Source organism: Leopardus geoffroyi, chromosome B3 (assembly GCF_018350155.1).
Source record: "Leopardus geoffroyi isolate Oge1 chromosome B3, O.geoffroyi_Oge1_pat1.0, whole genome shotgun sequence".
Taxonomy (NCBI): Eukaryota; Metazoa; Chordata; class Mammalia; order Carnivora; family Felidae; genus Leopardus; species Leopardus geoffroyi.
The window spans coordinates 118,075,775-118,098,148 of NC_059337.1; the positions used below are offsets into that span (position 1 = coordinate 118,075,775).

A 22,374-nucleotide genomic window follows, 5' to 3' on the forward strand; every position below is an offset into this window, starting at 1 on the left:
CATTTCCCTCCTGAGAAGATATTTAATCCCCTTGGTGACCTCTGAATTGGATCCAGTGTCTCAAATTTAAGTCACTTCAGGAAGTGGGTGATACTTAATAAATGTGCAAAACTTCCTATTTACACCAAGTGTCTATCAACAGATGCATGGATAAACAAAATGTGGTATGTGCACACCAGGGAATATCACTCAGCCTTCAAAAGGAATGAAATTCTGACACCTGCTACAATATAGACACACCTTGAAGACAGTATGCAAAGAGAAATAAGGCAGTCACAAAAGGACAAACACTATACGATTCCACTCATCTGAGGTATCGCCAGTAGCCAAATTCATAAAGACAAAGTAGAATAGTGGTTGCCCGGGGTTAAGAGGAGGAGAGCATGAGGAGTTCTGTTTAATGGTGACAGAGTTTCAACAGGAGATGAAAAAGTTCTGGAGCGGATGGAGGTGGGCTGTGCAACAATGTGAATGCACTCAATGCCACTGCCCGCTAAAATGGTAAATTTTATGTAATGCATATTTTACCACAACAAAAAGAAAACAAAAGCTTAAGGAGGGTATATTGGTGGAGGGCGGGGGGGCGGTTGCTTTTTACTGTTAGGGAAACTTATAAGTCCGTAATAAATATCACGGTGTGACAATGCTCAGAGGGCAAGACATGGCCTGAAAGGCCAGTCTGGTTCCACCTGACCTAGGGCACCCATATGAGAACAGTATTCACTTCCATACACAAGAAGAAACCTATCAGAGGGTCTGGTTTATAGCCGTACCAACTGGCCGCTTGGGGACGCTATACTAAGAGCACCTTTCACGCAATGGAAATATTAACCCCCAGATTTTTCCAAACACACACTAAGTCTCACACTCTTATGCCAAACTATTCTTGACATAGAGATAATGGCAACATTGGACAGGTATATCAAGTCTATACACATAAACAGGCTCTCCATGGAGAGGGTGACAATGGCTGCAGTGATGGTGGGTGGGCGACACAACTATGGACTCAGAGAGCAGATACCGGCACCAACGCTGGGCACTGTTCGCTCCCCAAACCTGTCATCCAAGCCAGTGGCAACCACTGTTTTACACTGTGCTTCTAAATAAAACAGAAAGGTCCAACACACCTTGAACGTGCAAGTGGGCAGAATCCTTTCAAGACGGTATGAAAGTCAAACTCAAGTAGGATGAGGTTGGTAAAGGAAAATTTACAGAGATGCTATGGGAGCATTGGAAACAGACTTTTATTTAACAGAAACTTACACAAATTTGATACAAACCCTACATTATGCAAAGCTTTATCACAATTCTACACATTGTAACTTGTGGGAGTTGGTTGGAGAGTGGGTTATTATTATAATTATTAGCATTTTGAAAAGGGACCTTTTCTATCAGAAAACGTCACAGAAAAGGGCTACAAAATGATACAAAGACACTCTTGGTGATCTCCCCGCCCTCCACCCCAGGACTGGCCTTGAATGAGAAAGCTGAAAGGGCTAGCAGGAGGTCTGTGCCCATCCAGTCTCCCCTTTCAAAGGCAAAAGAGAGATTCTCAGGCTAAGAACCATTTCGGTAACACTGGCACTCAAGGACTCTTGCTGATGAGAACATCCAGCGTTAGACTATGCATTCATTATTGGGACTCTGCTTACAAGTGGGGGACACTCAAGAGCATGGACACGGAGAAGAGCTGGAATAGAATCGAGTGGCCCTGCCGATCAACCGAGCTCCTTCGCCAGGCCACAGACACCGTGTTGAATTACACAGGCCAGCACGTTCACTTCTACCCACACGACCATAAAAGGACATGTTAGAACACGTGTCTTTCTCTTTTACCCCCACCAGCAGCTGAATTTGAGGTTTCCATCATTCAGGTTGGCCTTCCTTGCCCTTGGGGACACTCTAGAACCTTAGGCCACCCCAAAGCCTGCTCAGTAGAAGTCTCCTCTGGAAGTTGGTAGGTGACCAAATTAGTATCATCTCAGCTGATGCTTATTTTGTTGTCTTTTTTTTTTTTTTCCTCTTCCTTCGCTGCATTATTTTAAACAAAGCTGTCTGTGTTTGAAAATGTTGAACTCGCAGAGATACAGTTAGTCACTAGATGGAATTCTTTTCTGAACTAGGCCTCGTCAGACATGACAACCAGGAGTCGAGCTGTTTCTTGACATCCAGATGAATGGGGTTTGCCTATGGGTGGGGGGGGAGGGAGTTTTCTGGGGAGTAGGGAGAGACTGCTGATAGCCTTTGTGGCTAATTTATTTCTGTCACGTCTTAACACATAACCATGTAACATCACCAATGCCTCCAACAGAATTTTGAAGAAGAAAAAAACCAATCACTCCTCACTTACCACATCCAACTGGCAGAAATAAAAATACCTAAAGCACATACATGAATGGCTTTTTTAAAAGCCCGAGAGAGCAGAGTTGATCTTTATTTTCTCATTAAAAACGTGGGGTCTTTTTCCTTAGCGTTAATATGAAGTCTTTATTTAACATTAAGTAACTCTTTTGATTTCGTGTCTTCACAAAATTGCTTTTAACTTTTGAAGTAGAAGGTACTTTAAACAAAAATACTGTGCCACGCCGGCACTTTTTTTCTTTTAAATATTGAAATAAATAAAATAGTTAACTCTTTTTTTTTTTTTCCCGTCAGTTTGTTCATGTTCAGTTATTTCTATGGTAGAGCACTTCCAGTCTGACCTGGGTACTTTCTCAGAGACACTTAAAGAAAATGTAATGAAGGATTTTAAAAAGGAAAAAAAAAATATCTTCTTATTGCACACACTTAGGCCATTCCCAAGACTTCTCTGAGCTGAGCTGAGCTGAGTTGCGCTGGAGGCTTTTCCACAATCCAGGCTCCTGTGTTGGCTGAAACACACGCGCAGGAGGGGGCCGGGCAAGGGAAGAGGAAGAGGAGGAGGAGGACAAGGAGGAGGAGGCGCAAATCAACGTGGCTCCTTTTCACCTTCTTCAGAAATGGCTTGCTTGAAGGATGCCGGAGTCCCCAGGTCATAGAGTTGACTGCAGAGGGAAAGGCAACGAAAGATAAAACAAAAAACAACAGCACAGGACAACTACCTAAAAAAAGGAAAGGTTAAAATGAAGGGGGTGGTGGAAATGAAATGAACTGAAAAGAAAAACAAAAGAAGAAAGAAAGAGAACATACTACCTACGGCCATGCTAATGAGACCATGGCTATGTGCAAGGAGAATCTGGCTCGTGTCTCCTGTGCCCTGAGCATCAGCAGCACGAGATCAGCCAGAAACAGGGCAGGTCAGCTGCACTTGGGCAACCAACTGACACAAGAGACAGAGGGGACACAGCTGGATTTTCAAATCCTAGGTGGTGTAGTAGACAAAACCGGATGCTGGCAAAATCTATCATTTTTTTCTCCTCTACTTGGAAGCTGAATCTTTTCACTGTTAAAATGCCCCAGAAGGACCGTTACGATGCAATCTGTCTGCCTGTCACCTAAGTGGAAATGAGTTGTTCTATGGTGTAGGACGAGTGGCAATTACAAAAACCCCAACCGATGCCCCATTTGGCCTCAGGCCCAAAGGACACTGCTTCACGCACACACCCTCACCTCCAACCCCAAGTGATTTCAGGGTGTCAGAATTACTCAGGGAGAGAACCAAGCCAAAAGATCCATTCCAGTCCTCAACTAGCCCAGTGATCCCAACTGTCAGCCTTGGAACCTGGTGGCAGTTCAATCCTGGTGGGTCCTTTAGCCAGGATGAGTACCAACCAGGAATGGATTTGGCTTCTAGCTGAAATGAAATCTGCTAAGTTATTTTAGGCTTTGGAATGGAGTAGTCTGCACAAAGGAGGAAGCAATAAAACCAAGTATTATCACATTTCACCCCAGAAGCAGTCCCTGAAGGCAGAGATGCGTGCCCCTAAACAGTGCCCATGTCACGTTGGGCTGGGTGGCAAGGGAGAGAGGAAAGGAAGGAGGGGCCCAACTGGAAAACGGCCAAGGCAGCAGGGAACAAACCTCAAAACCAAATGAGTGGCTCAGCCTCCTCCAAGTTGAACCCCTCCATCCCCCATCTTTCTTTGTAGTACCTAAGGCCTTACTCACTGGTCAGGGGCACAGGACTGGTATAGAAGCACTTCCAAAACTGAGACTGTATCTGTATACTTGTTTTCAAGGGGTGGCTGAGAAGAGCCTCATTTCTACCCACCACCAAGCCCTCCCCTGACCTCTTCTCCTATTTCCTTCCCCTCCATCCCATCCCATGCCCTTCCACTGTCTCACCTCTCAGATGTGCTTTCTTGGTGTCCTTTCCCAGACCCAGTCCTCATCACTAGTGCTCATCTCTTCGCTGTCCCACCTGCCTCTAGCCCCTTCGCTCCTCTGATAAAATTAGTTGGCCTTCAGAGCCCCCACAGATGCCTGCCAAGTGTACTCTTGTTGGGCACCCAAATTTTCACTCCCTGCCAGGAGTGTTTCTGTCCCTCTCCCAGTGCCCCCGACCCCTCCAGTCAGATATCACCTACCACTTTTCTACTGAGTCTGTCTCATAATCATATCTTCATGACCCTCCAGTTTCCTCAAATTTTCATCCTTGACCCCCCAAAACACACACACACACACACACACACACACACACACACACACACACTTTTCTTCTTTTGTTCCATTTAAGCCACCTGGAAAATAGCTGGTTGGTTCCCAACTTTGTGCTCCTAACATCCATTTTCTCCTTCATTTCCTCTGGCTGGGCCAACTGCAGGCCATTGAAAATGTCCCGCTGCACCTCAATCCCCTTCAAGGAGGCTACTTTTCCATCCCTCCACATGTCCTCAACTTTCCCCCCCGACTCTGGTCCTCACACCCTCATTCTTCCTCCTAACCCCCCACCGCTCCTTTACTGGCTCCTGGATCTCTTCTACCCCCTCTGACTTGACCAATGGATGCTGTGTCCAGATAGGACCTCTCTAACATTTCTGTCCACAGTATTTATTGAGCATCCCCTATGTATGGAATGAGACACTAAATCCTTCCACTAATCAGCTCAGAAGCATTGCTCAGTGCTCAGTTTATTTCAACAAATAATTATGGCACAATGGTGTCAGGCACTGTCTGAGGGACACGAATGACATCATCTTTGCCCTCAAGGAACACATCATCTGTTTGATGAGAAAGACTACAAACAGTCATGTTATAATAAGCGCTAAACTAGTAGCATGAACAAAATACTACAGAACGATACCGAAGCATATGTTCGCATTATGATTTTCGCCATCTTACATGGTTTGGGTGGCGACCCCAGCTTTGCCTTTTGTTCAGCTCCATCTCCATTCTCTCTGACAACAGACATTCTTGCCAACTCAGTAAATAGCACTAGCCAATCTGGAGCTCTTAGTTGATCTGGATGACTTTGTCCAAGAAAATCTCCCTGACCACGGTGGTCCCCAGCAAAAATAATTACATATCACCCCATGATGCTCTTATACATTTTTAACTACTTGTAAATATCTAGTCTGCCCAACTAGATTGCCAAAAATCCAGCGGACACCAATCCTATTGGCCCCACGTTTAATTTCATCCTATCCTTCACAGGGCTGAACAGTCGTACGCGTACTGATGCTATTCAGTCTCTAGTTGTTAAATAAACAAAGGTATATATGAAAGAAAGTATTCGCATCCCAAGTGCATAAACATGGTATCCTGAACCTGAGCTGAAAGGACAAAGGTCTGAATCACCAATAGTGGGAGACATCAATCATACACCCCCGATAGGAGGCCCTGAGAAGGATGCAACATCATTTCTGTGGCACTCTCACCCGAATTCATAACCTGACTGTTAACTCTTAGAAAACAGTACACAAACCTGAAGTGAAGGGCTTCTATAAATTGATTACCCAGTAGTCTTCAAAAAGCATCAAGGTATGAAAGATAAGGAAAGACTATGGAACTAATGACTACAGATTAAAGGGTGTTAAGAGGACATGACAACTAAATACGACGTGTGATCCTAGATGAATCCTGGACTAGAAAGAAGACATTGGTGTAACTACTGGAAGAATCTGTATAAGGCCTGTAGATTGTGAGGCATTGCATCAACATTAATTTCCTGATCGTGATCATGGTACTGAGATTATCTGAAGAATCTAAGTACAGAGTACATAGAAATTCTTTGTATCATTTGTGTGAGTTTCTCTGTAAAATCTGAGATTATTTCAAAATTAAAAAATGTTTAAGTCTTACTCATTGGTTGAGGGTCAGTATTGAGATACTTTGTAAACCTAACTGCCAAAGCTTTTTAGCTAATAACTCAGTTCTGACGGGGACCTTCCATCATTCTCAGCTGTTTTGTAAATCGATCAAGCAGAATGGTTTTTCCTGTACTGTTATTTTGAGAAAATGGCCAGAAATCACTTTTATTAAGCACCACAGTACCATATAATTCAATTCTTTAGTGTTAGAGGCACTCAGGCATGTGAAGTGTTCATTCCCTCCACCTCATCACTTCCACCCTCACCCCCACCCTGATGTCACCATCAAAACATTGACCATGTAAGAAACTCAACCTTAGTTCCTTGGGAAAGTTCATAAGGACTTCAATACTGCTACTTTTCAGCAGGGTTCTGATGTGATCATAGGTTGGGTTTTGTTTTATTTTATTTTTACAGCATCGAATACCTCCTTTCAACCCAATAAGGTCTTGAATGAAAAGACCTCAAAAGCCCTTGACTCCTTTTACTCAAGAAATCTTCAAACTATGATCAACAGAGAAGTCAGTGTAGACTGTGGAAAGATTATTAGGAGACTCAAACACTGTTTCCTGAGCCTGGAACTTCGGACAGTCACCTAACGTGATCAGTCTGTTTCCTCATCAGTAAAATGGGAATGAATGACATCTATCCTACCCCACAGGATTGCTTTAAGAATCATCATGAGATAATACTGGTTATATATTATGATAGGGTAAAAAAAAATCCACGTGCTAAGGATAGAGAAATTGATGCAGAGATTCATGGCAACAAACTCACATAGGGACTGAGTCCAGAACCCAGAACTTTTTATTTCTACTCTAGGTTTCTACTCACTAGATCAAAAATGCCTCCCTCCAAAAGTATACAACACAATTAACTTCACTTCCAAAGGCTAAACCACATCTCCGGTGGAAAAATTCCTAATATATGAGCCTGTTCAAACTTTAAGTACAAGTTCAAGATCATATTCATCAGATGTAACAGGAGGCATATTGGGATAATATTAATTAATTTTATTCCACCATGAAGTGAGTACCTCCAAACAGCTTTTAGTTCTCTCCCCGAGTAATGATCTTGTGTTCCCTCAAGTGCTATATAAAGGCAATCGCAGGCTGCAGCCCATTAGGTGCAGAGAGGGATGCACAGTAAGCAGGAAGGTTTAAAGGGGTACAATTGATGTGAACATCATATTTTTATTAAATCCTTCTCTCTAAAATACCAGTAGCAAATTGCATTACTGACTTTAAAGTACCTTTAAAAAATTAAATGCATATTTCTCACTCCCTGGGTTACAGAATACAGAACCCGATTTCTACAGTCTCAGTAACAGAAATAAAGGATTAGATTGTTCTAGGCGGGAAAAAACATCAGACAGACAGCAAGAGTCATCACTTTTACATCAACAGTTCTCCCCAGGGGATTTGAAGGTTGTAACAAATTTAGAAAGTTCTATATCTTTGGTTCTCCTATCTTTGGGTTAAGACTAAAAAAATTAGGTGACACTTCTGAAGCATTCTGGGTGGTGCTTTCCTGAGCTGAGGACAAAGGAAACTAGTCAGATCGTTTTCATCTTGATGACTAATTTTTTTTTATATGGAACTTGAGCAGTGCTACTCATTTAACAAAAGCAACAACAAAACAATAGATGTGTTCACTGCTCACACAGCTCTTGCAACTCCTGAGGTCACACACACACACACACACATACACACACACACACACACACACACACGGGGGACTTCATTCCTAATAGGCATCAAGAGGGAATGTCTAGAAATGATGGTTTTGAAGATGAGTTCTCTGTGACATTCTGCACAGAATTTTAACTGGAATTGTACTTTGGGCAGTCTAATTGTCTACTCTTCAGGCTTGAAATTGCTTTTAATAAGGTTATCTTTTAAAACTGTATTCATTACAAATGTCCCTTTCTTTGGTTGGACCTGAGAAAAAGTGAGGGATATCTACCTATCTATCTATCTATCTATCTATCTATCCATCAGCCATCCATCTATCTATATCTTCCCCTCTTTGAGGAAGTATTCGTTGGAAAAGGAGTATTAGTTGAAAGGAGAGCCAATTAAACCATAATCAAAGGAGGCATTATAGTTCCAGAAAGAGCTCAAGGAAAAGTATTACAAGCAACTGTAGGAGCTATTGGATCGGGCTCTAAAGGAAAGGGTTGAGAGATTCACCCAGTTAGCATAAAAGTTGGAAATAAAGTTCTTCTCCCAGAATACAGAAGCACCAGAGTAGCTCTAGATGAGAAGGATTATTTTTTATTTAGAGACAGTGGATGACATTGTTGGAAAGTATGCAGATTGAAATAAATAACTACTTAAATGGCATCACGTGAAGCTGCCCATTCCACTGAAGTTCTGAAAGCTTTCATGATGTCCGTGTCTCTATTTTAAAATAAACTAATGAGGGCGCCTCGGTGGCTCAGTCGGTTGAGCGTCTGACTTCGGCTCAGGTCATGATCTCGCGGCTCGTGAGTTCGAGCCCCACGTCGGGCTCTGTACTGACAGCTCAGAGCCTGGAGTCTGCTTCGGATTCTGTGTCCCTCTCTCTCTCGGCCCCTCCCTCGCTCATGCTCTGTCTCTCTCTCTCTCCCAAGAATAAGTAAAACATTTAAAAAAAATAAAATAAAATAATAAATTTTTAATAAAATTTTATATTTTATAATAAAATAATAAATTTTTAATAAAAAATAAAATAACGATATTAAACTTCAAAAATTATAAATAAAAAAAATATTAACCTATCTATATTCCTATATTCCATACATAGGAATGTACAAGTGGCAGCACAGAACAAGGGTAAAGGAATACAGGTCCTGGAGTCAGGTTGCCAGGGATCGAAATCTGGCTCCTTATTATCTGTGAGGGCTTAGGTACATTTCTTAACCTTATTCCTAAGCCTCAGTTTCCGTATCTGTAAACTGGGGCTAAGACAAGCACCTACTTCATGGGGCAATCATGAGGATTAAATGAACTATCCTAAAGAAAACACTCAGAAAATGCCTGATACATAAATATTGGCCATGATTATGTAGAGAAAAGGGGATAAAGTATAACATCAACCATCAAGGCATTTGGAAACCCATGACAGCCAGCTCCCCGCCTCCTGTGCCTCCTCTGAGTTTCCTTCCTTCACCTTAAGACACTTGTCTTCAAAGCCACGTTCATGCCACCCTCTCAAACCTCACTCAACCTCTCTGGATTGATCTTTCTCAACTGAAAAGTGGAAAACTTGAACTGGATCATCTTCAAAGTGCCCTCCAGTTCCTTTTTGTTTTTTTAAAGGATGTAAATTCTGACTGAGTCTGTTGGAAGATACTATAAGCAAGGTGAGACAAGGAGCTCAGGCAATGCTACGACACATTACTACGCTTGGCTGGCCACACCAAATGAGAAAGATGAGGACATCTACTACCCCCAAAAGGAGAAACTGAAGCCCAAGCTCTGCTAGTAAAATTAAAATAGATAAGCAATAGCCATCCTTGGATAAATCTTTCCATGGGAGTTTGCCTTGTGTAGACAGTTCATTTTGGTTCTCCTTCCGAGCCCCAAGCTAGAACTCCGAAATTAGGTGGCTTTTTGTAATTTAAATTTAGTCGATTTTTTTTTTAACTTCCAGTTCAAAGGCAAGCTGTCATTGAAAATTTTAGGACTACAAACAACTATACGGATTTCAAATGATAGTATAGATCGGTTGGACATATTTTTATTAACTTGGAAGCTCACACTTCATCAATGAGAGCAAGTTACAATGCTATGAATGCAACAGCTAAGTCAAAGTAACAGAACAGATGACAAGGAGGAGAATGACAGGAAGAGCAGGCTGCATCCTCAGCAGAAACCAACTGGAACCAACTACATGGGCTTTTTCACACACGTGAGCATGCAGGAATATTACAGCACAGGAGGTTTCTTCCGTATTTGCTAGGAACAGGGCCACACGCAGATGAGGCAGAACACCCCCAAAGTGGGTGAGGTTGTTCTGTCCTCTCACAACTGAGAGCAAATGCCCAGGTCAGCTCTTACACATTTCAAGCAGGAGAAAAGTAGGAGTCCCTTCTGTCTCAGGCTACCAGGGAAGCACAAAGAGTCCATTTGTGGGTTTCTTTGCTTAGTCTTTGCTTTTGTTCGGTTGGTTTGTTATTTTAATGAGAGGTCTAATTCAGGAAGACTTGCAGAGCCCGGATTGTCAGAGCAGATCTTCCCAAACCCTTACAAGCAGCCTGTTGCCTGGGCAGCTACTTGGATCTCCCAACCCAAGCCAAATGGCAGCGCCCATGTCTCTGGACCTGTGCTCCCATGGAGGCTGGAGACCCTGACCACACTGATCCGAAGAAGTTCAGAATCTTCAGATCAGCTCAGCTGAGTATTTTCCTAATCAGAGATCCTCTTTAATTTGGACTCATCCCCTTGGCTGTAAAATGGGAACGTGGAGCAAGGAATACCACCCTGGACATGCAGACCCCGTATGGCCGTACTCGCTTCATTCCACCCGAGTACAGCAGCCAGCTCCGACCTCCGATCCCTGGACTCCACCTGCCAGGTGCAGCCAAAGGAGGCAGACTTAGCCAAGCACTTCCCCCAGCCATTTTCTCTGATGGTTGAAGCCAGAAGCCAGGAGCCCACCAGTCTCCGTACAGGGCCCATCCCACAGTCCAAGCAAGCCTCAGTTCCCACACGAGGCCCGGGCCCACGTGGGTAAGCATGCACACACAGAAAGCAGAGGGCCAGGCGGAGGACACGCCGGTAGCCACACCCACGCTAACATGGCGGTGGGAACCCAGAAAAACAAAAGACGAGCCGGGGGGGGGAGGAAAAGGAAAGAAAGAAGGAAAAAAAAAAAACAAAAACGATCAAACAAAAAACAAACCAAAAAAAACCAACTATGATGGTTTTGCCCTCACTGTAAGACAGGCCGGCTAAGACATACCTTTTGACTAGGACTGCACAGCTGTTCGTTCTTGGGACTGCCGACAAGGTGGATGGTCTTCTCCATCGCCCCAGGGACCTTGAGCAAGTGTTGCTTTGGTTTATTTCAGGAGGTGCTATTGGAAACATAAAACAAAGTGCCTGGAGGGCACTATAAAAAAAAATAGAAGAAGAGACACAGGAGACTTGATCATCCAACGGGAATTTATGTTTGTAAACAGGGGCCAAGGGGAGAGGGAAATATACTGTGAGGTATCCTTCTTTCTTCCATGAGCGCGGCCTCGGGTTGCTTTGTCACCGCTGAGTCCATGACTTTCTGTTTATATTCCATTCCTGCATTTGGAAATTGCTCTTCGCCAGGAGGAAAGTGAGGAAAAACCCAGCAACAACACCACAGCGGCTATGCTGGCGGAGGGGAGGAGCCCAGGAGGCGCTGGAGGGAGGCCACACGCGGAGGCCCAGACTTCCCAGGAGCTGCTGACATTTTCTCGCAAGCAGGGAGGAAGATGGAAAGGTCAGGGAGCAGAAATGGGGAGGGGGTCTGCCGTAGGGAGCCACACACTCCGTGGGGTACAGAAAGTGCCATCATCTGCAGGCGAGGAAATCCTCCTGACTAGGTGTCCTTGAATCAACCCCTCCCCCAGCGGCTCTCTCCCAAGCAGGATATCACTTCAATTGCTTTGATTTCCCTTCGCTCTCTCTCTCTCTCTCTCTCTCAAAAAAAGGTCCATTTCTAACAATAGCTAGAATACATAAATAATAATTTTTAATGTTATTCGTTCTTTGTTTCCAAACCCAATGTTCCTCCTCTCTTCATTTTGCCAATAAATGGGAAAACTGAGGAAATCGACTCTGCTCGTGTCAGAAAGATCCCCTCCCCCCCCAAAGAGAGACAATCCACCTAACTTCCCATTTCTATGGAAAATAAACAGTACTTCATGATGCCATCTCTCTGAAGGACTGTTATTCTGCTCTTTTGTTCTGCTTTGTTTCAGTAGTTTGTGCTTCGGTTGTACATACCCAGAACAGAGGGGAAGGGGGAAAGGATGCGAGGAAGGAGACAGGAGAAAGCAAGGATGGAGGGAAAACCTAAAGTTGACTTTCATTGAAAAAAAATATATATCAGACCCAGAATAATGACCAAAGTCAGAGGGTGGCGGCTAGTCGCCCAGAGAGTCTGGTCCGTGGGTTTAGCAACTGCCCTTTTTATCTGCTGTGGGTGAACCCCGGCCACTGCGGCGTCCTCGGCAGGAGCGAGGCTCTTCCAAATCGTCCTCATCAAAGCCGTGGAAAGTTGACGTGTCACTTTCTGATGTGGAACCGAATAAGTCCTCCGTGGTGCGTGCTGCGGCCGCTGCCTCCTCCTTCCTGCCTTCTCCTCCCAAATGAGCTGACATGTATGATGAATATATCAGCACATGGGTTAAGCAACAGACAGCATCATTAATACTCTTATTACATTCTTACAATGTTACTCTTAATAGCAAGACCATAAACCATTTCACACCAGGAGGGATTAGCTGGGTGTATCACCTGGTGATAGGGATTTAGGGTAACGGGACAAAGCCAGCGTTTCCAGGGAAAAGGATTCCTCCCCCTCCCAGAAAAGCATCGTCTCTACCAGATTATATACGTCCACAGCTCTGACAGCGACAGATTCAACCGTGGTCTTTCTTTCTCCTCTTCCGTATGCACACATATGCATGCACGCTCGCTCAACCCCGCCCCAGACAATGAGTTTCCTTGGTGGTTTTTAAGCCTGGTTGGTATTTCTTTGGTGTTTTCGGTTGGTGTTTCTCTTTGAACATTGTGTGTCCTTCACTTTGACAGTCAGCTTTACAAAGGTATTACTGTCAGATAACCCATTCGAGGTGGTTAAGCCTCCATACGTTTTATTTTTATTTTTACCCGCTTCTAATCCCATTGTTTCCGCACCCTTTCAATTCTGCCCTTACACCATGTAGTTCATTTGCACTGAAAGCACGAAGAAGTTGCAAAGTCTGATAAGTGGTAGGTAATAAGAAAGTCTCTCATTTTCTTTAACGACTGGAGGAAATTTCTGTGATCTGCACCTGCATCCGTGAGCATGCGCATATACAGCTGTGTGCACACACGTGCACGCGTGCGGGTAAACACACATACTCCAGCCGCTAAACATGCCCAGGTCTTAGTTACTCCAGAAAGTCCAGAGTTGTCAAATCTGCCTCAGAGCACTAAAAAAGCAGGAAATAGGGGTTTATAAAGCCTAATAAAATACAGTATCCTGAAATCTATAAAACTCAGGTTTAAACTTATTCCCCTTGTAAATGGGCCCCAGGACTGCCCCCAAATGAGGTCACGATGTTTCACTGATGGTGTCAATTTCAGGAATCTCACTTTCTCCCCAGGAAACAGAGGTAGTGGAGTAGATGGGAAGGGAAAGAGTTTTTCTGAGCTTCACAGTCTTCCTTGGAAGGACTCCAAGGAGGCCCTAGAGAAGTATTCGCCCACCTGCCTTAACAAGCGTATCTCATGGGCTAACGCCACCTGTTTACTCCCAAGGTATTGACTATTTCAGGAACATCAGAGTCAGACCTTGACTAAATCATCCACCAAAATTGGCAAATGCAATGAGAACACCTAGGCTGGTACCAAATGGCCCCCTGAGTCACATAGCAGACAGATCCTGGGAAGAAAAAGCTGAATAAAGGCTGTGAGGAGAGAGGCCTTGGACAGACAATACCGGCTGCCCACTTTTGGTCCCCCACGGATCAGATTCAAGTACCCCATCTTTTGTAGGAAAGGAACGGGGAAAATTATAGTAGTTTGCAGTGAGAATTCTGAAGCCTCCCTCTCTAATGCACCCCAAACGCGTAACAGTCCGTCACATTCTGCCTATCACTCCGCCAGGTGACTTTGCTCCCGGCAATAGAGAGTCTGTCTGATCATTTGCTTTTAAAAAACACCGAATTGCATTTCGCTTGTTGCGTTTTCTTTAAGTATTTCTAAAACTATTCGTTTTCTTTTGAGTATTTAAAACCCAGAGTCCAGTGTCATAACAGCCCTCTCTTCTAAGCTGGCAACGGTAGAGTAAAAAGTTCAACATTAGGTATTAGGTTTGGAAAACAAATGAACACAGACAGGCCACCCTGTCGGGTCCTTAAGAGTTCCATGAGGGTATGTGCAGTGGAAACCATGGTCCTTTTTCAATTACTGATTTGCTACTCAAGTCAGTCTGGATCCCTAAACAACCCAAAACCCAAATATAAAAGGTTTGCAAGCAAGCAAGGGAAGAACTGAGTTGTTGTAGTAAACCCAGGTGTGGTCATCTCAGTACTTCCCTTGGGACTCGGAGCAGGAAAGACCCTGGGGAGAAATATGGAAAGGAGCAATGACTTCTCACTGCTAGCACGAACCACCCAACTGAACTGTATTTCGCCTACTAGTCAGCAATGGATCAGACTAAAGATGAATCTGAGATCTTTTCTCCTCCCTGCCTTGTGCTTTGGCTCAGCTGGGACATAAAACAATATGAAAAATAGATAGCACCAACCAATCATGACCAGCCAAAAATAATGGTTTGGTTAGAATTGAAAAACACAACAACTTGAACAAAACTTGAAGACCTGAACTCATGTTGGGAATGAAAGGATAGGACCATTGTCTTTTTTGGTCATTTTAGTCTTTGGAGAGGTTAAAGATGAAAATTTCAAAACACGCCAAATCAATTCCAGATTAGCCCTGAGAATACCTGTCCTTTTGCTCCCTTGATCTATCAGGGTCTCTTTTGTCTATTTTATATGAGAAAATGGGATGAGTGGCCAATGGAGGTGGTATTTACGCAGCTGCCCATGAGCCCAGGGGTCTCAGACTCCCACAATTCAAGATGTGGCTGCTCTCCCTATGGTCATGCTTCCACACTCTTCCAGTTCGCCCCCAGCATTTCCATAGAACAAACACATCTTCTCGTTATGTGCGCATCATCCGACACAAGGAGGCATGTGGCCCGTGCCTCTGGGTCTTTCCCGGACACTACCTCCCTGCTGTCCACAACACACACAAAGAAACAGCCACCTCGTGGAAAGGCCAGACACAAGCCAAAAACTCCTTTCCCTTTGTGCTCCATCTCAGGGCATCATTTTGGTTCTTAAAACTCAAAGAAGAAAAATATGAAAATGACCTGAAAACTCCTCTCCACTCAAAATCACCACCGTCACTTCTCCACGCGAGCCTTCAACTCCCACACAAGACAGCAGAGGGGTGCAAGTGGTCCTGGTCTATGGGCACAGATGCAGGTAGGGGCCACACTCACCAGAGCGTCCACAGTCCGCACAGGATACCAGCTCCTCAGGCCGCCCGCTCTTCTTGTTCATGTTAGAGCCCCCCAAGCAGAAGTCACAGTAGTTGTTGGGAATGACTGTCCCATCCGGTCCTTTCTGGGCTATAGAAACATTAAAAAAAAAAAAATCCGATTTTTGACTGCCATGAGCTTCTACTGGCCCCTCTTCTCCCATGGCGTGACAGAATCTGCTCCGGAAAGAATATCAAGTCTAGGATATGAGGCCTTGTTACAACGAAGCGATTAAATTGGGCGAAGTTTTCTTTTTGATCCTCTTCAGTTCAACAGTTCTAATACCTTGCAAGCCATCCAGGGTTTAGTTTGATTTTTGCAATATTTGCAAAACCCATCTCTGTGTTTTTACAGAAACTACCCTTGCCCCTCTGATGGCATTCCCTGGATGCGCAAAGCATCTAGAAGGCCTTCTCTCATCACTGAACAATCAGAAACTACCCTTGTTCCTCTGATGGCATTCCCTGGATGAGCAAAGCATCTAGAAGGCCTACTAGTCAAGTAAACTTCTCTCATCACTGAACAATCAGCCCTCAGGGCTTAGGCTCAAACAGCAGGTAGCAACCATAAACATTGGTGGGATGAGAGGGAGAGAATGGCCAATGCCTAGGCCTTGCCCTTGGGAAAGATGCTCTTATTGAGGAGATATTCTTTCTGTCCCTGAAAAGAAAAAACAAAGAAGGAAATCTCCTTCCAGGAAGGACACTGAGGATGCTTCTGGGCACTCTGATGAACATCTTGGCAGGTACACAAGGGTCCACTCTTATTCGGCCTCATCTCCCTAAAGTCCAGACTCATTGGCATGGAGAAAACTCAGGACTAGTTCATCAGCAGACTTCAAGCACCTAGAAACAGAACTGGACACTTAGCCTCGCCTCATGCCAAAGATAGGTTGAATGGTGAGTTAGTGAGCGCGTCTGGAGGCTTAAGATCTTCATAAGCCACCCCTGCTGAAGGTCCTCATTCAAAGGCAAAGAAAAATCTTAGGACATGATCTTAAAAACAAAGCTTGCGAGAACGGCACCTATTGTCAAGCACTGAAATCACTCTCAGTTCCTAGGAGCTGGCTGAAAAGGCTTGGACAGGTTTCTTTGCATGGAGAGGAATGCCTCCATTCTCCTGGTTTTCGATCCTCGTTGTGGAGATTTTTTTTGTCACGTTAAAACTCCCTGTTTGCAACTAAGAAGAAAAGTCTGTCTGTTTATGGGATCAGCCTAAACCACAGGGGTATCTTCTTCCTCATGATACCCAATGTCTGCTGCTATCTTTCATTATTTACTGGCTAACATTAATCAGGGTCCCGTAGGGTACAAATCTGTAAAAGGAAGCAGATATGTGAGCAGAAATACCATCCAGACAGTAAGTGATAAACGGATTCACCCACTTTAATATGATTCCCTCTGGCCTTCGCTTCCTCCATGCCTCTGCTTTGCCTCCAGGAATAGAAAAACTTACCTGGGAAGGCAGAAGACAAAAGCTTGCAGAATTACATTATAGAGAGTTAATCCATTTATCAGTTGCTATTTGGATTGTTTAATCAGTTTCTAAGTCATTGATTTTCATCTTTAGGGAGGCAGCCAATTCTCTGCAAAAACGTGTTGGCTGTTGGGGACAGACAGAGGAGTTGGCCACCCCCGTGGCCTGTTGAGTGTCTTCATCAAGGACTGTGTCTTAAAGACATGACATGTCACACAGAACGGTTTTGCAAATAATCTCCAAAAATCTCGCAAAAAATGTTACTCTAAAATTTTCATTGTCCAAGTCCAGAAAGAAGCTCCTTTCTTCTTTCTCTCTTATTTGCCATCTTCACCATGTTTGGAACTCCCTTAAGAAAATCCAAGCATGTCTATGAAGCAAATAAACTCAGGGTTTTCCCATTATAGACTATCCTAAAAATCAATCCAAAAGTGAACAGGAAGAAGTGGGGTATATGAAATTAAGGGGCTGAGTGTAAACCAAAGCTAACTTTCGTCATTGATATGAACTAGAAACAAAATGTGGCCATGCCAGTCATAACTCAGGTAGCTTCCCGCATGAAAAGCGATCAAAGAATTCCACGTAGATCATCCCACTAAAAGTCTCAGGAACCACATCCTCACCATCTGTCTCTCCTTTACTCTTAAGGACTTTCTATTATGTCAGATTTTCTCTCTTTTCACAAAATCGTAAAGCAACCAAAGAATCTGGTTTTCTCCAACACACTGTATGCCTTGCGATTTATGAGGATGAAGTAGAATATAGACTATAAGAACTCCCAGGTAATTCTTTACAATCTTCATCGCCAACAGACTATTGGATGCCCTCATCGAATCAGGAACTCTAATACTGCAAGAATTAAAAATTCAGAAATGATCTAGTAGAGCAAAGCAGATAGTGATAGAGAAATTGGTCCTGTGTAAAAAAGCCAAAGGAACAGCATTTAATTTATCTAATGAAGAGAAGTTTCTGAGAAGACTGGATCAGAGCAGGATCCCCACATATATTTGTGTTGGTTGCTGGCCATACAGAGTGCCTGGCCAAGGGGGTGAAGAAGGTGCTAAGACCCCAGTTGTAGGCCCTGCTGTGTGTAGCTGTGACATGTCAGGGCTGGGGGGGAGGGGAAAGGTATCATTTTAGTCTAGCATTGACCCAGTATACAAAGTGACAGTGAATATTAGGCTTCATTTTCGGCAAAATCCTACTCTCTTCTCATAATAGTGAGTTCAGAACTTCCTTTCATCTTGGTATAATGGTGTGGGATAGACTAATCAATAGCTTTTGCCTCTGGTCCTCTTATACTTTTTGGTATTTAGAATTGGTTTCAGGGTGATTTTTCCCATAAAGTTCTCCCAACTCCCCAGCCAAAATGGCCAGTCAGGCCTTGGGAGGGCACTCTGTTGACATCACTTTTATGACCCTTCTCTTGTTTATACACATGTACTCTGGCCTCATCGACCTGTACTAAACGATCTACTCCTCCAGGTCGGGCACCATGTCTAACTCATCACCGGAACACCTACATGGCCTGCGTGCAGGAAATGGTTAACCACAATGTGTAGGATGAATGGCTTAGAAAAGGATGGCAGAGATGTGAGTAGACAGCCCAGTGACACCCCTGGGACATCCTCCTAGTGGGGACAGAGCACTGTGTTTGCTCGCCCTGTGGCAGAGTTATCTGTCGCTTGGAATATCATTCACTACATAGTTTATTTCCCAAATCCTCAGAGAGAAGTGCTGGTCCATGTCTAGATGGATTGGTAGTCATCCAGCCTGGCATCACGTCTAGCTCCCGGAGTCAACCAGAGTGGGTGGCTGAGGGCCCTGGGTTGCTGGAAGAATAACATTGTAGCCCTACTATGGTAGGAGAAACAGCATCCTGTTCACAAACATACAAAAAAAGTAGAAGACTGTGATTCATTGTCTCTTGAGAAGGGGACACCCGGTTGCTACCCACTCAGGCTCCCTCTTGTTCAATGGCTTCTTGAAAAGAAAAAGAAGCAGGCATTTACTACGCTTCAAAACTGTGACAGACCTTATGCTGGATGCTTTACATACATTGTTTCATTGATTCTCACAAAAACTTTGTGAAGTGGAGATGATTTGACAGATGAGGTAACTGGGACTCAGAGAGATTAAGGGGCTGGCTTCAGGCCCGTTCCAAAGTGCAGGAGGGGAGATTCACCCCTGAGCTGTCTATGTCCCCAGAGACTCTCTGCCTCCTGGAAAGTCCAGAGGCAAACACTTCCTGGCCATACCTCGCATATAAAATATTTCATAAATCTCTTTCGAGTCAACTTGATTCACCCATATGTCAATTAGGAAGCCCAAAGGGACAAAAATTATTGAGATCGGCCTGATAAAAGCAGAAATTCCCTTTGAACTTAAATTTGATGTCCCTACCACGGTAATCCACGCTGGGTGATCCTGTTTATTGTCACATACTCTGTGAAAACACTTCTCCAGAGAATTCCAGAAGCTCTGGAAGGAATTTTTTCAAGTAAAGCTTACACCACAGCTATACTGGCCTATGGCCTGACCCAGCCATGAGCAATTTCCTGGTACCGTGTATGAGATCATTATAAAAAGGATTTTACTATAAATAGGAAGCTCACCCAGACCTGGTGAGAGGGATTTAAATAGAGATTCTGCTTCTGCCTATGGGAAATCGAGTCCCACTTTATAGAATAAGACAACAGGAGGGCAAAGACCCGAGTGGTATCTCGATGGCAACGTCCGTAAAGATGGATTTGGTTTTTCACTGATTAATGTTCACGGGCTGAGATCATATAAGAGATACGAGGGAGCTGCCAAGAAAATAAAGTGAGCCCGAAGAGTTTAGGAATTTACCTGGGGGAGATAACTCTAAAAATCTCAAAGGGGGAAAAAAATGGAAATCAAGAACAAAGTTCACGAAAATACACACACACACACACACACACACACACACACACACACACACAACAGAAGATGGGAGGGAGCATTCCAATCAAACCAAAAGAAAGGAAAAGCCAAGCCCCAGTCTCCCCGCCACGCCCGGTAAAGGGTGAGCAGTCATTCTGGAAAGGTCTCAGTGTACACTACGGGATTTTTTTTTCACTCTGATCAGGCCACGTGTCTATGGCAAACAAGGCCCCGAATCTTCCCTAAAACTCCCACCCACACGGGGCTGTCTTCGCCCCTTTCGGTCTGATTTCTGCTCTGACGTGCCTGCCCCTCATGAAAAGAAAGAGTGGCGGGGACGGCCTGGCCACCAGCAACATCCCCTCAGCTGGTTCTACCAAGACCAAAGCTGTGTCCCAAATGTCCTAGGGAAATAGGAAGCAAGCCAGGAGTTGAGGCTCCTCTGTGGCACATCCACAAAAGCGTGACTTCACATCCTGAGCAGAAGCTCAGCCGGCCTGCCAGGGCCTGGTGTGCACACGCACGCGGCCGTGCTCTGTGCCCACGACCCAGCTGCAGCCCAGGGACCATGTCTTCCAGGGCCTGCTAGTTGGGTGTGTGGCCCTTGGGGAGCCTGAGGGGCAGCGAGAAGAGCCCTCCAGGAGGAGCTGTGCCTCGCCCCTCTCACTTGCTCCCCCACCGCCCTCCACGGCTGACAGTTCCCATCCCTCCGCAGGGCTGACCTGTTTCCATGGCAACCGGAATCCTGGGCTCTGGCAGCCTCTGGTCTTGCCACCTGTTATTACTTCATCTCTCAAGTGTAAAGCATCCTAGCCGGTGCCACTTGGCTGTGCAGAGCGCATCTTCAGAGGACGGAGTAAAGAAAAGGGGAGAGGAAAGAGGGAGAGCGGAAAGGCAGCCCCAGGCTGGCCACACAGGACACACGGGACAGGCCGGGCTAGGGGAGGAAGGGAAGGCGAGGAGGGAGGGTGTAAGCCAACGTGCCTTCCCTTCAGAATCAGCGAGCAGGCCTCAGCTGGAGGCCACCGCCACATCCTGCTACCTTGTACCCAGCCTTTAATGAGGGCCGTGGGAGGGGCAGGGAGCGGGTGGCCGCTGGGGCAGCTGCACAGAGATCTGCGCGGGCCCACACAGAGCAGAGCAAGGAGAGGGTTAAAGCAGCAAGATAAAGACTGTGGGGAAGGCTGGACCAGAGGGCAAACAGAGTCTCAAAGCCTGGATAAATGGCCTTAATTCTCATGCTCTTGCTCACCCTACTCCTTACGTGTTTACTCATATAAATTATCCCCAAGGCCTGACACCTTTTTTCCCTGCTTCCCGAGAACTGATGAAAAAATAAATCCTACAGATCCAAGGAATAAAAATGTTGGGATTCCATGCAGGCCGGTTCTTCTTGGCTACGAACGGCAACTCGGGCCCCACCCCAGGGCTCCAGAAGGAAGACGAACGACGCCTTCCTCCCTGAACGTGGAAAGGCAAGGGGCCTGGGGAGCCTGGCAGCGAAACGGACTCCGGGGTCCACTCCCCACACGCCCGTTAGGCCACGAGAGTCCTCAACCGCAGAGAACTCGCTCTCCCTCACGGGCCATTTTGCCACCTAGCACCGAGGACAAAGTGAATGTACGGTAAGGATTAAGGAGACAGTGCTGCTAATGCAGAGTGATTCCAGGCACTGAGATTAGTCCGCCGGGAGAAACGAAGGCCAAGGGCTGATTCAGTGAGTCTCCACGTTTATGGACGGGCCTCGATCGCCACAGTCCATGTTGTTCAGGGCAACACGAGGAAGAATGAGCTGAAATGGCAGTGCGTGCCGCAAGAAAGCTGGAAGCGAAGCCAGTTGAACAAAGGCGCAGTAGAGGCCTCCGCCCGCGGGAAGATTTCCCTGGGCCAGGGGTTGAGTGCATGCCCTTCTAGAGGCAAGAGAATATACTAGCTGGCATCGTAAGGCCCCTTTTCGGCCTATGATTTGATGATTATGAGAGAGTGAAGGAAGGATCAGAAAAGTGAGGTGTTCCAAACCAGGGGAGCTCAGCATCTCCTCATGTGCTCTGCTTGTGGCCATGTCTCTCTCCCTGTTCATCGTGAGCTCCCTGAGCGGGCTCTTTAATCACGGAATCCCCAGCACCCAGCACAGCGACTGACCCAGCACTGGCAACAAATACTTAACGAAAGGGATAGACGATCTTCACAGAGGCTTTTTGGACATAGAAAAAACTCAGGCAGAGGGGAGGCAAAGACGAGGAGTGGAGTGGATGTCAAGTGTCCCCTGAGGACCAAGTGACCATTCTAAGGCACTGCCAGTGTCAGTCCTGTTCATAATGGGGACAGAAAGAGGGACCAGTAGAAGTAACAGGCAGGCCCATCAGAGAGTATAAAGCTGTGATGGAGAAAGCCACTGGACCCGCCCTCCCTCGGGAACCCTTTCCTTGAGGCATTTCTTGGAAAACCAGGAAGGAAGGACTTAAGAACTCCCAGACTCCATTGGTCCCAC

General features: G+C 45.3%; 1 protein-coding gene across 7 annotated transcripts in view; it reads right to left on the reverse strand.

Moving 5' to 3' along the window:
* Positions 1–22,374, reverse strand: part of DPF3 (double PHD fingers 3) — a 267,179-nt gene that overhangs the window by 49,773 nt on the left and 195,032 nt on the right. For 4 of the 7 annotated variants that reach the window (XM_045451443.1, XM_045451447.1, XM_045451448.1 and 1 more), the window contains exon 8: positions 15,465–15,593. In XM_045451443.1, coding sequence (XP_045307399.1) covers positions 15,465–15,593 — 129 coding nt within the window. Of the gene's footprint in view, positions 1–1,225; positions 3,024–11,174; positions 11,290–11,363; positions 12,564–15,464; positions 15,594–22,374 lie in introns of those variants that run through there. The other 3 variants (XM_045451446.1, XR_006705142.1, XM_045451445.1) reach the window with 3 other exon arrangements.